Source organism: Rhinolophus ferrumequinum, chromosome 8 (genome assembly GCF_004115265.2).
Source record: "Rhinolophus ferrumequinum isolate MPI-CBG mRhiFer1 chromosome 8, mRhiFer1_v1.p, whole genome shotgun sequence".
Classification (NCBI taxonomy): Eukaryota; Metazoa; Chordata; class Mammalia; order Chiroptera; family Rhinolophidae; genus Rhinolophus; species Rhinolophus ferrumequinum.
This window is the reverse complement of record NC_046291.1, coordinates 25473545-25489000: the sequence shown is the minus strand read 5'-3', so window position 1 is coordinate 25489000 and position 15456 is coordinate 25473545. Positions and strand designations below refer to the sequence as shown.

The window sequence follows — 15456 nt, the reverse complement described above, 5'->3', positions numbered from 1 at the left end:
TGAACTGCTAAGAGACAGTCACATGACCCATAAAGGCCAATGAGAGCCAGCCCTGGGACATTTGCCGAAACTGGGAAGGACGTCTGAGAACCTGGATCCAGCCAAGCCTAAAGACAGCTCTCATTCTGTTCTTCTAAGTTACCCAAGCTAATATATACCCTTTGAGGCTCACACCAGTCTGAATCAGGTGTCCATACAGTCTAAGTAATAGATTGGGCATTTCCATACCTCCCCCCAGCCTACAAGCTAAGGCTTTGGCCAGAATCCCAGTGAAGTCAGCACATAGACAGCAGTCACTCTTAGCTCTGGGTGTGTGCTCTCCTTCTGGATTCTTCTCTTAAAACTGGCCACTCTCGTACCTGGGAGAATATTCGTAGGGTTTCATATTCAGTGCGGGATTTCCCTGTGTTCATTCTTAAAACAAACAAACTAAAAACCCACTTTATCCCCTGACCCTGACATTCTCCACACAGTCTGTTTGTGTTCATTTCTTAAACAGGCACATGTGCAGGAGAGAACGCCACAGAAATGAAGGAAAACAGAGCAAAGGTAAAATGAAAAAACACAGAAGAATGGGAAGAGTACAGCAGTAATAATTCTAATCCAATAACATGTTAAATAATAATTATTCTAATTATACCCACTTATTTCAGGCCCTGATTTAGTATGAGCAAGATATCTGGATGATCCCTTAGCATGCCATCTAAAGGGGACTTGAGTTACTATACGACAGTGATAAATTTTCTTTAAAAGCAAGTACTTGGTGTCACTGGGACACAGAAAAGCAATACAGCCTGCAGGGAATTTAGCATTTACCATGCATAGTTCTGTCCTGTCCTGAAGGTACACTCAGCGGTGCCTACTATGTGTGTTCTCTTTGTTTCCCTTCTTCTCTCTGTGCCTCCCTCCTTCCTTTTCTCCTGCCTTTCTTTATCCCAACAGCCTAGAGAAAGAAGATCTAAGTTGGGAAGTTCTTTTTGCAGGTATTTCCCTTTTAAAGTTAACATCCTTACAAGAACCCTATGAAGAAGGTACCATTCTGGACCATTCTGGTATCGCTATTACCAGATGAGATATTCGTCATAAAGAGGGAAAGCCAAGATTTGAACTCAAGTAGGCTGACCCCAGAGCCCATGCTCTTAGCCACACCTGCTTTTTAGACTGAGAAGAAAGGAGAGCTGAACTGTCAATTTGAGTTTGTAGGTAGAATAATAGATGGTCCCACCCCCCACCCAAATATCTACACCTAATTTCCGGAACCTGTGAATATCTTAGGTTACAAGGCAAAGGTGAATTAAGGTTATGGATAAAATTAATTTGTTAATCAGCTGACCTTAAAATAGGGAGATTATTCTGGGTTATCTGGGTGGGGCCAATGTCATCACAAGGGGCCTTAAAAATGGAAGAGGAAATTGAAAGAGAAAACCAAAGAGACTAACAGTATGAGAAGAACTCAACAGCTTTGATGATGGGGAATGAGGTCAGGAGACAAGAAATGTGGTCAACCTCTAGAAGCTGGAGAAGACAAGGAAACGGACTCTCCCTTAGAGCATCTAGAAAAAAGCGCAGCCCTCCTGATACCTTGATTTTTAACCCAGTGAGAACTGGGATGGACTTCTAACCTACAGAATGGTTAGATAATAAATTTGTAAAGCTATATAAAGATGATACTAAATTTATGGCAACTGGTAATGGCAGCAACCAGCAAACTGATCCCAGACATTAATCTGATCAGGCTTGATCAGTCAAGTCCTGTGAGAAAGCTACAAAGTAGAGACCAAGTATCCTGCCTGTGCAAGAGGGATTTGAGATGGTCAGAAGTAAAGGAGAGGTCTTGGCAGCAGACAAAACCTCTTTCCTTTTCTTTTTGTATGCTGGAAACTTAGAGGATAATTGTGTTCTTGATACACAACTTCATTTGAAATAACCATTCAGTCATGTATGTATTCCAGACTTATTCTGCCTTTACCAATTGCCCACTCTGAGCTGGGTACCTAGCAATGGGTACAAGCATCTATTTTTTACCCTTCAAGTTCTTTCAGGACAAAAACAAATCCAATCTTGAACATGTTATGAAATGTAACTGCTCCCTTCCATAATCAAACTAGAACCACTATTTGTTCAAATTCTAGGAAGTATATGATACTTAGAATTAGACTGGGTCCCTCACTAGGGAGATTTTATTTAAATTCAATACATCAGCAAGATATTTAGTCATGATTAATTAATATTTATTAATTTATACTTAGTCCCACACAGAAATAGTATAAGGTAATAGATAAACTCAGCATCTAGAAATGCAGACGTGAATCATTCTAAGGGTAATATACCCCCAGAGGGTATTTATGATGACGCAGCAGGCAGATGACCTTAAATAAGGTCCTTAATGACTGAAATTTGTTCATTACAGAGAACTAGTCAAACCCCTATTGTCATTTCTTTTGCTTATGAAAAAGGCACACTAAACTCACGTAGGGAGAAAGCAACAGTAACCCTCTAAGGCGCCAAAGAGCTAGATACTGGCTGGTATTTCTTACCACCTATAAGTGGCCTGACTCAATATGAAAGATCCAAGTGCCTCCTCTCGAGTGCCTAAGATCTTGGCGGCACAGTCTGCAGAGATTATAACTGTGCTGAGTCAGCAGAAATATGGCCTGCATATCACCCCTTGTGGAAACAGAGCCTTTTTATCTCCATCAGCAGCCTTACGCGCTCCAGGCTCAGACACAAGAGTCATCCTCTGACAGCTGGTTACTCAGTGGGCTACACGGTTCAGTCTGATGGGAGGGAAATGGCAGAGCCACCTCACTGCTTTCTCCCCCAACCTAACCCTGAAGCCAGAGATCACAAAACCCAATGTCTTGAGGGGTGAGGCACGTAAAGTAAATGAGGGCAGTGGCCCAAGTGTAAGAAACACACAGCATTATCTGATTCCACTTGGGAGAAGTTATGAATATGAAGACTTATTTGCTCTCTGTAAGAGTAGACAACAGAGCAAGAGGGATGGTACATGTCAGCTGACGGTCTGCCTTCATGTGGGGAGACCACAGGAGTGGTGGGAACAGTGAGAAATGAGTGATCATAGGCCCTCTCAAATGAGTAGTGATTACTATTCAGCTCCAGGAAATTATGGCCACATGGGAACGTGAGCCCACTGTTACCAGGTCTGATTTTTCCAGACAAAGCCAGAAATACAGAGATTTTTGTGGCCTCTAGCGATTTTAAATGTTAGCAAAACGAACACTTATGTACTTTTTTATTCTAGGCTAGCCTATAGGCAAAAGAAAAGTATACATTAGACGTGGTACATGCTTTAAGGAAAGGAAACCCCAGTTCTAGCTTAGCCTCTGAATAAGGTAGTCAGATTGCTCAAATTAGGGGAGACAAGAGGTAGGTTTCTTATGCTCGTACACACCGTGGTACCAATAGAATCCAGTGTCCTGTTAAGGGCTACAGATGCCCTCTGAGAAGGTAAAAGTCTTCTCAGGAATGCCAACTCCCTGGTCACTCCAAGCTTTCCTTTCATCTGCTTTGGGACAACTCCAATTCCTGAGGCCACCTTCCAGACCTGCTCTATTCTTAGCACAATCACTGCAATTGAAACGCAAGGTGCTGCCTGTCATGAGACACTAACGAGAGTCCAACCCCTCATTTCTGACATTGTCAAAAACGTACTGACGATTGGTCAATGCCACAGAACTTGGAGCTCTCACAGTCTCTCCCAAATACCATATCACGGAATTTGAACCATCTGCTTAACAAATTTCTAGCTCCAGAAAACACAGTGCATTTTGATGAAGAAAATGAAGCACAAAACTAACCAAATTACCCCTCTCTCACATCACCGTAACTGGAATATCCAGTTGGCTTGAAACATTTCTCACATAAATCACACAAACAATCAGATTTAATCTTAATATGTCAACTGCTGAATAGTTGTAAATTTCAGTCAGTTGACTTGAAGAAATACTAACTCTAGCAATGTCCCCATAAGAACTCTTTGTCCATTTCCAAGAATTATGGCAATCCATAACACAGTCTCCAAGTAATAGCCTCACCGTCCTTCAGGGATGGGAGACGCGTGTGTGTACCTCCTACTACCGTACTCTAACAACTCACAACTCACAAAGGACTCATCTTCAGTGGATATAATGCTCTTCTTCAAAAGACTGTGGACAAAGAATCACCCTCTATGTAGCTTCTTTATTGGTAGCCAGGGCTACAGAGGAATGAACTTGAGTTGGGAGTTGGGGGAAGATGTCAAATAAGGAGAAACATGACTGAAGCATAATCTGTAGAACAGCTGCTGGGACATCTAGGTAATGGGATAGAAATTAAAACACAGGTTGTGTTCTTGGGTTGCAGGAGAGAGCTCCGAAGGAATGAGAGACAATAGCTTCATGGAGTGTGTACTTCCTCGGCCCTGGGGTGGGAGGTTATCTCTGGGCTCCAGGAGGCAGGGGGGCTTTATTTAGTTCTTCAAGAAGGGAGATAAGAGGAAAATAGCCTCTTCAGGAAGGAGGAAAAAAAAAAGGAGGAAAAACATGAATGCTCCTTTATAAGCATTTTAAAGGAGCACCAAGCCAACTGGCCACCCGTGAGACTTGGCCACCCTGCCCTGCTCTCCAAACAAACACATACTCCTCTAGAGGAAGGCCTGGTGAGGGGAGGTGCCAGCACAGGGACTGGGGAGGCAGGATGCAAAAGCCATCGCATTTCCTCCCACGGAGACCAAGGCCTCTATGGACATCCTGTGTGCCCCTCCTGCCATCCTGCGAGCTGCTGCCCAAGCAGGGGAACCCTGAGGCTTTCAGGGCTTTTATCGTATTAGAAGCATTTTTCTCATCATAACCGAGACCTTTAGTATTACATTAAAAAGATGGTTAATTTTCTTAAGCTTCCTTTTAAACACAGAAATAGGATTAGAAGGATAACACGCTCAGATGCAAGCCCATTATTTGATTATGTCTAAACCTAATCCTGCCTTCACCTTGGCCTGCAGAGTCTCCATTTTGGGGTTTATTGGTTGATAATGCCAAGGCTGTCAGATACTATTACTTGTGTAGTATCTGCTGCTACGTGCTCTTTCTTCCACTATCAAATGCTGAAGGTTTGAAATTGAATTAGAGGATGCATTCTCAAAGCCTCGCCATCTTTCAGACCTTTGTACCTATTTTCAAAGGAGAAAGAACGGTGCAGGCCCCCAAAGAAAACAGGAACTCTCTTCTGTAAATTCCTTTCTAGTAATACTTCAGAGGAAAGCCTTATAACTAACTGTCCTTCTGGTAAGCAGGCTTTCCACTCTTTCGCGTTATTAAGGAGGAGGGAAAATGGTCCTGATGTTAATAAACAGATCAGCAGCAGCAGCAGCTACAGGTGACCCTTCTCTAGCCTATTACTTTTCACATTATACTAAAATGACCTGTCCATCATCTCCTGGAGGGTAGGAACTGTGTCTTATTGATATCCAGAGAGCAACACGGTTCTTGGCCCAAAAGTTGGTGTTCAGTCAATACGTGCGTAGCTAAACTGAGAACTCGTAGCATCCCTTGGTTACATGCCAGAAGGCCCCCTATATCATCGGTTTTCTCAGTGGAGGAGTAAAAGGCTTTCCCAGGCCCAAGATTCTGGGAGAGAGGCGCGTGATAAACTGAAGAGCACACGGACAGCCCACCTCCAACCCACCTCCTTATCTCCCTCCCGTCCGGGCAGATGCTGAGTTCCTTTACCTGTCGCAGTGGTTGCATTTAAAGGGCTTTGCACCTGTGTGTTTCCTGTAGTGCCTCGTGAGCTCATCGCTTCGTGCAAAACGCCACTCACACCCTTCCCATGAGCACTTATAAGGCTTCTCACCTGCAAGAAGAGATGGAATGACCGGGGTTAGTGACAGGAACAAAAGGGCCGCACACCTGATCAGATTCTGCTATCTGTTCATTGGTCTTGGAAAAGGGCTGTAGGAATCGTTTTTGAAAGACTACATACATTTCCTAAATACAGGTCACCACATTTTCTTCAGTCTTTCCATGTTTTTTGTTGTTGGTATTTATTTATTTATTTTTAACCTTCAAAAGTGGTTTCACAAGATCCTCAACTGTGGAGCTGTCATTTCAGTTCCCAGAGTCAAAGCATTTTCCTTGACTGGTGAGGGATCAATTTTTATTTATTTTCTGTTCCCTGGAGCACTTTGACCCCCACAGTCCAAGCAGAAAGGAAATGTGCTATTTTCATCTGAACCACAAATGCTTCTAATTCTGTTTTTCTCCAGAACCTACAGTAATTTACCATTTCAGCCTTTTTAGTCTCCTCCCTGCTACCACAAACTGCAGCCAGGTAGCTGCCTGACCAGGCAAACAGCTCCGGTCTCCCAGAACCACTGCTCCTTCCAGTAAATGGCAGTGGATGGACGGTCACGAGAAAGGGCTACACTCTGAGAGCAGAACAAACAACATCACTTGCCGGTCCCTGGCATTTGTATGCCACACGGTCACCCAGTCCTATTTAAGAAGCCCATAACTTAATGACTCCAGTGCGTTCCTATTAGAGAGAATGTTCACAGTATAACAAAATATTTTTAAAGTCAATGTGTAGAGCGAGGTTTCAGCCACAGTAAAGCTGCTTCGAAGCACGAAATTCGAGCTCTTGTGTTCAAGTGACCTTTTCGCACAGTAAATACAGATGGAGGGACACGGAAGAAAAAGTACTCGACTTTTCCTTAGACTTTTTTTTCTTTTAAACCCATCAATGTCTGTCACCAAACATAACAGATATTTACCCTTCCAACTGTATGGTTTGCTGGTTCGAATTAAGAATAAAAATAATCTTTAAAAGCCCATGTAATCATGCGTTACTGAGCCAGCAACTGAGAGGCAGGTGAGCACGGTGGTCACGAGCTCTGAGGCCCACCTTTTGGAGCTCAGTTTTCAGTTCAGACCCTCATTGTCTCCGTTAATAAACCTCTCTGTGCTTCTGTTTTCTTAGCAATAACAGGGTGTACCTCTTAAGAGTTTGGAGAGCACAAATTAATATTATGTAAGTTAACATGTATTATCTGTTCATTAGAACAGAGCCTGGAACATGGAAGACTCACATAACTGGTCAATATTATAAACTGCCAAACCCCAAATTTCAGGGTCCACAAGTGCACAAGGACTATTATTTCTCCATTTTTAACAGCTAGCTCTTCACTGGGCAGCACTTAAGGAGACATTGCCCAGGACTATACTTGACTCACTTTCTTCTATCCACCTTTTTTCTTCCCTTTAAACCTGACTACAAAGTGTTCACAATTCTGTATTTGTATCACCTAGAATCAAACCAAACATGATTGAAAATTTTATTTCATTAAATCGGTGCCCTAGTGAGCCACTGCTCTATAAGAACCATAGAGAAGAGGAACGAGATACGGGGCATTTCTTTTTAAGGGAACCAGGAGGACATGAAGGAGAGCTGGAAGCACAGGAGGAAATCCATTCAGCTTTGGAAACCAGCAAAAAAAAAAAAAAAGAGAGAGAATCACTGAGCGGTGTTAAAAGTTCACTTTCTGGCTCCTTTAAGCCAAAATTTTAGAAAAGTGCACCTGCTGAAGAGAAGGTGAAGGGTGGCATTGTCAAATCAACTTTGGAGGTAGCACACCTGGGATCTTTCTGAGTTCATTACAGACACTGTGCCTCAGTGTCCTTATCTGTCAAATGGGGGTGAGCTTCCCACATTTATTGTGAGGTTTCAATAAGCTGTCGTGTTTAAACATGTTTCTTAAGCCTGGCACAGGTCAATATTCAATTCATTTGAACTCCCTTTCCTCCCCAGTGCACCTGTGTCCTCAGTGGCTGCTGAGGAGACAGGTCTCACCAGATGTCAATAAAAATTTTCAGAGCTCAGGCTCCAGACAGATGGGTCTGGGGTCACTCTGGGCAAACTACATATTGGAAAATGGAGTCCGTTTAAGTTTTAAAGATATTCTCAGTATATTGATGGAGAATGGACCAGAAAAACGGAGTATTCTTTAGATCTGCTCTGAACAAGTAGGTGCTGAAGGGGAAAATAAGAGACCCCGGTTGGAGAGAGAAGTGCCCCTCAGAGAGGCGTGCTGGCTTCCTTCTTAATGCTGTTGATGACCCACGTGGCTTTGCTACTTCAAGGAAATCTGACATGACCGCCACCACCACCAACAACAACAAAAGGAAAATGAGGCAGCAAAGACTTTAGAAATTCCCAAAGGCCTTCAAATGCCAAGTCAAATTGGAGGTTCCTGGAACCATGGGGCCCAACACACCCCCAAGTGCCACAAGGCACCTGGAAATCCCATGACATTCTACAGCAACAAGCAGACATCCAGTCCCCTAAAATCAATCCCACAATCGAACTGACGTGTTCATCACAGGCAACCACAGTCTGAGGGACACAGGAAGGACAGAGAGAAAAGGAAGGAGATGAAAGTGCATGTCTTTGGGTACTTTTATGTTTCATTTCAAACTGTTTGCTTTCCCCCTTGCAAAATTTTTTTAATTAGTTTTATTTTGATAAATAAATATCAAGGGTTTAGGTATATCCCAGAAGATAATGTATGCTCTTAGTAAATTCTGGCACAAACCAACTATCCTATCCAGTAGCTATTTCAGTGTCCCTTTTTGTCCACTGTGTAGACAGCAACTACAGGGGGGAGATTGACTTGACTCCGAATCTTATCACCTAACACGGTTTCCTGCTTACACGTAGGTGCTTTACAGAATCATACTGAGGACAAGTCCTTTTGTACCCTGAGAGTTTAGCCAAGTTATATTATACTGATTCATCAAGCTATTTTTCCAATGTCTGATTAACCTACCTACCAATTGCCATTTCTGCAAATACTCACTAATAAGAAATTTAACATAACCAAGAAAGAATTCAGCCAAATGAAGGAGCAGTGCCTGAAATGGGCTTAGTTAAGAAATCAGAGCAGCAGACAGAAAATACAGAATTGGAAACATGACTGAAAATTAAGACTCAGGAATAGTGGGGTTAGGCTGACCCCATTTCCAGGTTCTATATCAACTTCCATAAACCAATTTCTATTCACAAGGCAGGTCAGTGAAATTATGTCAGTATTTTGCATGGCCAAGATTACATCTCTCTACACACCAGCACACACTGCTTGATCTTAGAAATTAGAACCACCTATATCCACAAGGCCCTTTCATCCTGACAGCCTACCTAAAGATTTCTGCTCATTTTATAAAAGACTTAGGTTTCTTTCTTTATAAAAGAATCTCTTTCTTTATAAAAGAAAGTCTTTTTAAGGAAGGAAGGAAAGGAAGGAAGGAAAAGAGGGAGGAAGGAAAAAAGAAAGAAGAGAAATAGGCAATTCAATCATAATTGGAGCAAATTTCATGCAAAATCTGCTTATACCTCACCCTGCCTCTTCTCCTTGCTCCACTCTATATTCTATTCCTTGGTACAGAACAGAAAATATCACACCCCTGCGCAACCCTATACTGTATGGCACCTGGAATAATGTCCCCATTCAACTCACTGCACCTCAGAAGCGAATGAAAATGTTCCAGAAAGGTCTATGTGAGACAGCCTATAGGAGTCTCCAAACATCAGGACTCAAGTCCAGAAGGAGTGTGTGAATCGAGGCAGGCACCTCCCAAAGCGGATGGACGGGGCGCCTGCAGCGCTAGAAGTGGAGGACACTCTTCAGAACCCTTGCTTTTTAGGAGGAATATCAGCAACTCATTTTCCTATCTGGAAATTAATCCTAGGAAACTTGTTTCCCTGGGGGAGTACATGTCACCTCTAAGGTGACAGTAAGTCTAATCAGGTATAAATAGATTTATAACCACACCAGGGCCCTTAAAGAGATTTAAGGAAGCCTGAGAATCAGGACTGACATTTAGAAGGTTGAATCATGGTGAGAATTCATGCTCTCCCACAAAATGGCCTCTGAAATGCAACACGGTCAGAACCAATGGGGCATTTTTTAGTTTCTTATGGAGTAATCCTCCCTCTGTCATGATCATTATTACATTTATTGATCAAAAACACATAATTTTTTAACATGTCCTTCCAGTATATGTGGATTTATTCATGAATTATATAAATGTACTCATGTCCTAACATACTAGGATTTTATAAAGTGTGCACTAAATTTCTATTCAACATAGACATTTATAAGAATTAGGGTAATTTAAATAGAAATAGAAGTTATAAGTTTTTTCTTCCTGCACTCAAAAAACTCTGGTGCACACCCTATGTTAGAGACTACTGCCGTGTGGTACAAATGAAAACAGCGTGGCTCCAGTCTCACTGGCCTCGGCACGTCCACTCTTAGCCCCTACTGTCTATTCTCCCTACCGCAGTCAGAGCAATCCTTTGAAAATGTAAATGAGAACATGTGTGTCCTTTACAGGGGACCTTATTCTTTATATTTCTATATAATTGGCTTCTTTGACATCCTCTGGATTTCATTGTATGCATTTAAAACATTATTCTGCAAAAGGTTCCACAGGCTTCACCAGACTGACAAATAAGTTGAAGACCGAAAAAAGGTTAAGAAGAAATTCAAATGTAAATGTTCCAGTGGTTTCCTATCCCTCTCAGAATACAAGTGAAAAGCCTGAAAGGCCCTCTGTAGTATACAGTCTCCATGATCTGGCCTCAGCCGCCTCTCTAATCACACCTCCTACTGCTCCCTCCCAGATTCACCATGACCTATCTCGAATGCCCCCACCTCAGGGCCTTTGCACTTGCTCTCCCCGCTGCATGGAACTCTGGCTCTCTCACTTCATTCACATCACTGCGCAAATGCCTTCTCCTCAGAGAGACCCCCTCACCATCCTCTGTAAAACAGCAGAGTCTGTCACCTTCTCCATACCACGTGATCACTTTGAAGTTTGACTGCGTATTGTTTGTATGTACTATTGTCTGCTTCCCCTACCAGAGCACAAGTTTCATACAGGCATCTGTTTTGCTCACTGTGTTACCAAGAGCACTCGGGCAGGACGTGGCTCAATCCTGTGCGTACATTAAGTGAATAAAGCATCGTGATTTGCAACAAAGACCCAAGTACTCACAGAGGGGCAGGACAGCCTGTGTGATTTCAGTCTCTCTCATTCTAGGTGTTGAACTGGCTTAAGAGGAGAACATGTTTGTTTGTTTCCTTGTTTAAACCTGGCCACTCTTCTGTGACAGGGACTAAAATGTGGAACACTACAATGGATTAAATCTTCCCTCACCATCGAAGATCACTTCCACTTCTTCCCTATCTGCCCACGTCTCAAAAATGAGTATCCTGAAAATCTTCCTGAAACCTTTATCTTACATCTGGGACCAATCTCCCAAGCAACATCCCCTCTGGGAAACCAAGTGCGTCATTTTATGGAACTCATTTGTAAAGGCTCTCGCGGAAGAGGTGTTTGGGAGAGCATAAGTGATAAGTCAAACATATTGCACCAAACATTTGCCTTTAAGATATAGATTGCAGCATGAAATATGAACATGTGTCAGACTCTTGCATTCCAGGTCTAAAAGCCCCTTGAAAATAAACATCAATAATGCAAATTTTCTGCATCTATTTCCTGATCTGCAAAATTTCAAGTTCCTAATCCAATTCCTAAAGAAACGAGGATTTCCGCATGCCCAGATTTCTGTTCAAAATAATTTTATCTATTTTTTTTTCTTCTTTCAAATGTGGTTACCGGATTTCTCTTATCTGGACATGTCAAGGTCCTTGTCTGTTTAAGACTTGGATTAGGAACTTGAAATTTTGCAGATCAGGAAATAGAAAAGCAAAATGGAAAGGAGGAAGAATACTTTGTAATGGGTTTATGTTGCCACTGAGCATATCTAGAGGAAATTGGGAAAGACCCATCAATTGCTTTCACAAGGCACTCGGCAGCACTAGAGAATTTCAGCCACCTGGGGAATAAAGACCTTGAAAGGGAAAATGTCAGGGAGCTTTCTGAACCTTGGAGAAAGGGTAAGCAGTAAACATTGCTCCATGGCTCGGCAATCCCTTCTCGGGTGTATGTGCTGCAGCTGAAACATACCCCCAAGTTATCAACTCTGCTTTGGAAAATTATGCCCGAGTTCCTCTTAATTTTCAGCTGAATCTTAAATATTGTCTTTTTTCAAGGATTTTAGATTAGGTGATAGATGGAAAACAAGACCAGGCCTTGTATTTCCAGAATTTCAAAAGCATATATATATATATATATATATATATATATATATATATATATATATATCTCCAGCATAAAATAAGTATGTACTCATTATGCCTGCTCCACGCTGATTTTTTCATTTATCCCTGACTTGACCCAAAGGTCAACAGGGTGCCAGGACCTGAGCTGTTGAATTTGCACAAAGCACTCGTCACTTTACAGAACGTACATTTACTCTATTGTTTTTTATTCCCTTAAACAACTTATACAACAATAATTGGCCCAGGTTAGGTGAACTCCTCACAGCCTAGAGCACCACCTTAAAACAGTTGTTTAAAATAAATCTGTAACCTAAAATTTAAACCATGTCCTCAGTGAGGTGTAGCTCCTACGTCAGAATGTGGAGACCACTGAGAAAGGATTTTGACTTCACCCCACAACTGTTGACAACTGTGGGGCAAATACAGTCAGCAGCAGCCCCACGTGGTGCTGAACACTGGAAGCATGGCTGAGGTGAACACAGCACTGAACTTCTAATTTAATTTTAATTAAAATTTAAAAACCGAAGCAACATAAAGGATATGTTATACTCTTGTTCTGGTAAAACCACATTTAACTTTAACCACTGAAAATTTAGCATATGGATTGAACTATGCTGTAAATACACAATACACACTGGATTTCAAAGACTTAGAATTTAAAAGTATGTAACTATATCTCAATAATCTTTTCATACTGATTTTATGTTGAAATGATATTTTGGATATACTGGTGCCAAAAAAATATATACAAGTGGACACTTTGGTCAGTGTTGCTCAAGCAGTAGTTCACCGTAATCAGAAGTGTCTGGATGCGGACGGTAACCACTTTGAGCACCGCTTGTCATTGCAGAAGTCAAACGTGACTTGTGTTCATCTTTTGTTATCGGTATATATTGAGTATCACGATTTTAATATACAGTTTTCCTTTCTTAAAATGTGTATACATTTTTTTGGCACCCTCTGTATTTGTTTAGGTAAATTATTTTTCACCTCTTTTTACTGTTTAAAAAATGTGGTTACTAGGAAATTTAAAATCACATACATGGCTTGAATGTATTTCTATTTTGGACAGCACCGGTTTCAAATACATTTTCTGTGTGGAAATTCCACCATCAACTCAAGGATGAGGGCTCATCCTTCCTAAACTTTTCCTCATGCCACGCCCCAAAAGCTTTGTTACCACCTCGACTTCCAGACTCATAAGCCCTAACATGCATTATCTCCCAAACACCGCATCTCTGTCCACAGGTGAGCAGGTAAAGCCAGATGCTACAAATACAGCCTCTGCAGTGTGACACGTTGGATTCAACCAACATTAACTGTTAGTTCTAAGATGTACTGAGCAAAGACACTGCTGGAGATTAAGGCTAAAAGGGAAGGGTCTCTGCATCAGAGTTCCCAGGTGGCAACGCCCCATGCGTTACCAATGACACAAGGCCTGCTGTCTGGTCCGTGCGCGTGCATGAATGTGTGGAGCAGGGAATCTCTAAGACTCTGGAGGACCAAGGGTGGGCCTCCCTCAATGCCTCGATGAAACCTGAATCATTGCGCTCGTGGTGAAAAAAGAGACTAGTTATCGAAAAAAAATACGTGCTAGTCATCGAAGAACAGATTTTTCTAGTTCTGTCTCTGCCACATAATGGCAATGTGGCTCTATAGAGTCCGTTAACTTCTTCTTCAGGACTAACTGCTCTTAATTGCATGGAAAAGGAATAAACAAAAAGAATCCATTCTGCTTCCTTACAGTTATGAAGATTCAGTGGAATCAGGTACACGAGAGCGACTGGTCAATTACAAAGTTCCAAATGGACGCACGGAGTTACGATGGTGGCGGTGACATGAAAAGGGGATTTGCAGGTACGCAGGAGGCCAGGGAAGGCTGAGAACACAGACCTCCGTCACCTCTGTGTGCCTGCGCATGAAACTTAAACTGGAGCCCAAGCATCGCACGGAATCACTTCTCACACCCACCGGGCCTGTGAAGCACAGCCAGGACGTACACAGAAGTAAACAAACCTGTGTGTGGGGCCATATTCCATTTCTAATGGCTGTTAATACTTCGAAGAAGTTCCTTGGGAAGTGGAATGTAAGACTCTTGGTGAATTCGTTTGAAATGTTGGAGGAAGACTGGCTAGGTCATGAAAACTGGCAACCATCCTAGGTGCTGAAATAAGCATAGCTGTTGGCAATTAGAATTTTTACCATGTGCAACCTGTGATTTCAATACGCGTGTTTTTAGATACCATAGCATGTTTCCCATAAGCCAAGGAGTATCATAATATTTTCAAAGTCAAATTGATTTTTTATTTAAATATGAATGTATACAGTATTCTAATATTTTTCAGTGGGCTGAGTGAGGTATTCCCTCCCCAAAACAAAACAACAAAAATCCCAACAATGCTTAAGAATGCAATTCTCAAAAACTATAAACTTACTTACAAATTTAGATGTCAACCCTCATATCTGAAGCTCTATGTTTGCAAGTTGTGAAATAGGTAAGCATGACCATTAGGGGACACAAATGTTTTTCTAGCACAACAGTTCATTTTTTAAAATTTTTTTCTTGTTTTGTTTTTATTCTTTTTTTTCTTTTGTTGTTGTTGTCCAAGATTAATTTTTTAAAAATTTTGTCAGCTTTTTGAGAGCTAAATCCAAAGAGAGTTTAATGTCAATTTGGAAATTTAAGTATACATTGGTGACACTAAAGTTACAATAAAGTTAAGAGCTAGACATATACTAAATTTGAAGGGAAAGGTTGTCAAGATGACAACTATACCATATGAATTTATTTGAAACAAATTGGTAGGACATTTCTTCCTTTTGGTAGTAAAGGTATTACTTTGTAGGCCAGATTTCCACAATTCAATTTGATGTATTTAGGTAGGAATTTGATTATTAAAAAACATGAATTTTAAATGCACAGCCCATCTTTGATTTTGCATTCAAATGTAAAGATAGTTATACTGCAGAGGGCACATGCAAGAATAGTCTATTACTACCGCAGTGACCAAACCCTTAATTTTTGAATCACTTTTAAGAATTTAATTTGAGAAATGAAGAGAAAGAAATGTTTCTTACCCCCACACAGCATGTTCCAAGCTTAGTTAACAGGAGAAGTATCACCACACCACCCTGGAAGTGATGACCTCACTAATGCAGAAGTGCGCCCTTCAGAAATAAACCCACACAGAACAGGGACCCTCCCCCAGGGATTCAATCAACTGCAGAGGCTGGCAACTCGGGGGGACATCTTCAAGTGGGAAAGCCAGAAA

At 41.6% G+C, this 15456-nt stretch overlaps 1 protein-coding gene across 3 annotated transcripts in view; it reads right to left on the bottom strand.

Annotated features, from left to right (window-relative positions):
* The window catches only part of KLF7 (KLF transcription factor 7), an 84775-nt gene that overhangs the window by 6996 nt on the left and 62323 nt on the right, over window positions 1-15456 (bottom strand). For all 3 annotated transcript variants that reach the window (XM_033112189.1, XM_033112190.1, XM_033112191.1), the window contains one exon: window positions 5730-5853. In XM_033112189.1, the coding sequence (XP_032968080.1) occupies window positions 5730-5853 (124 nt within the window). The remainder of the gene's footprint in view (window positions 1-5729; window positions 5854-15456) is intronic.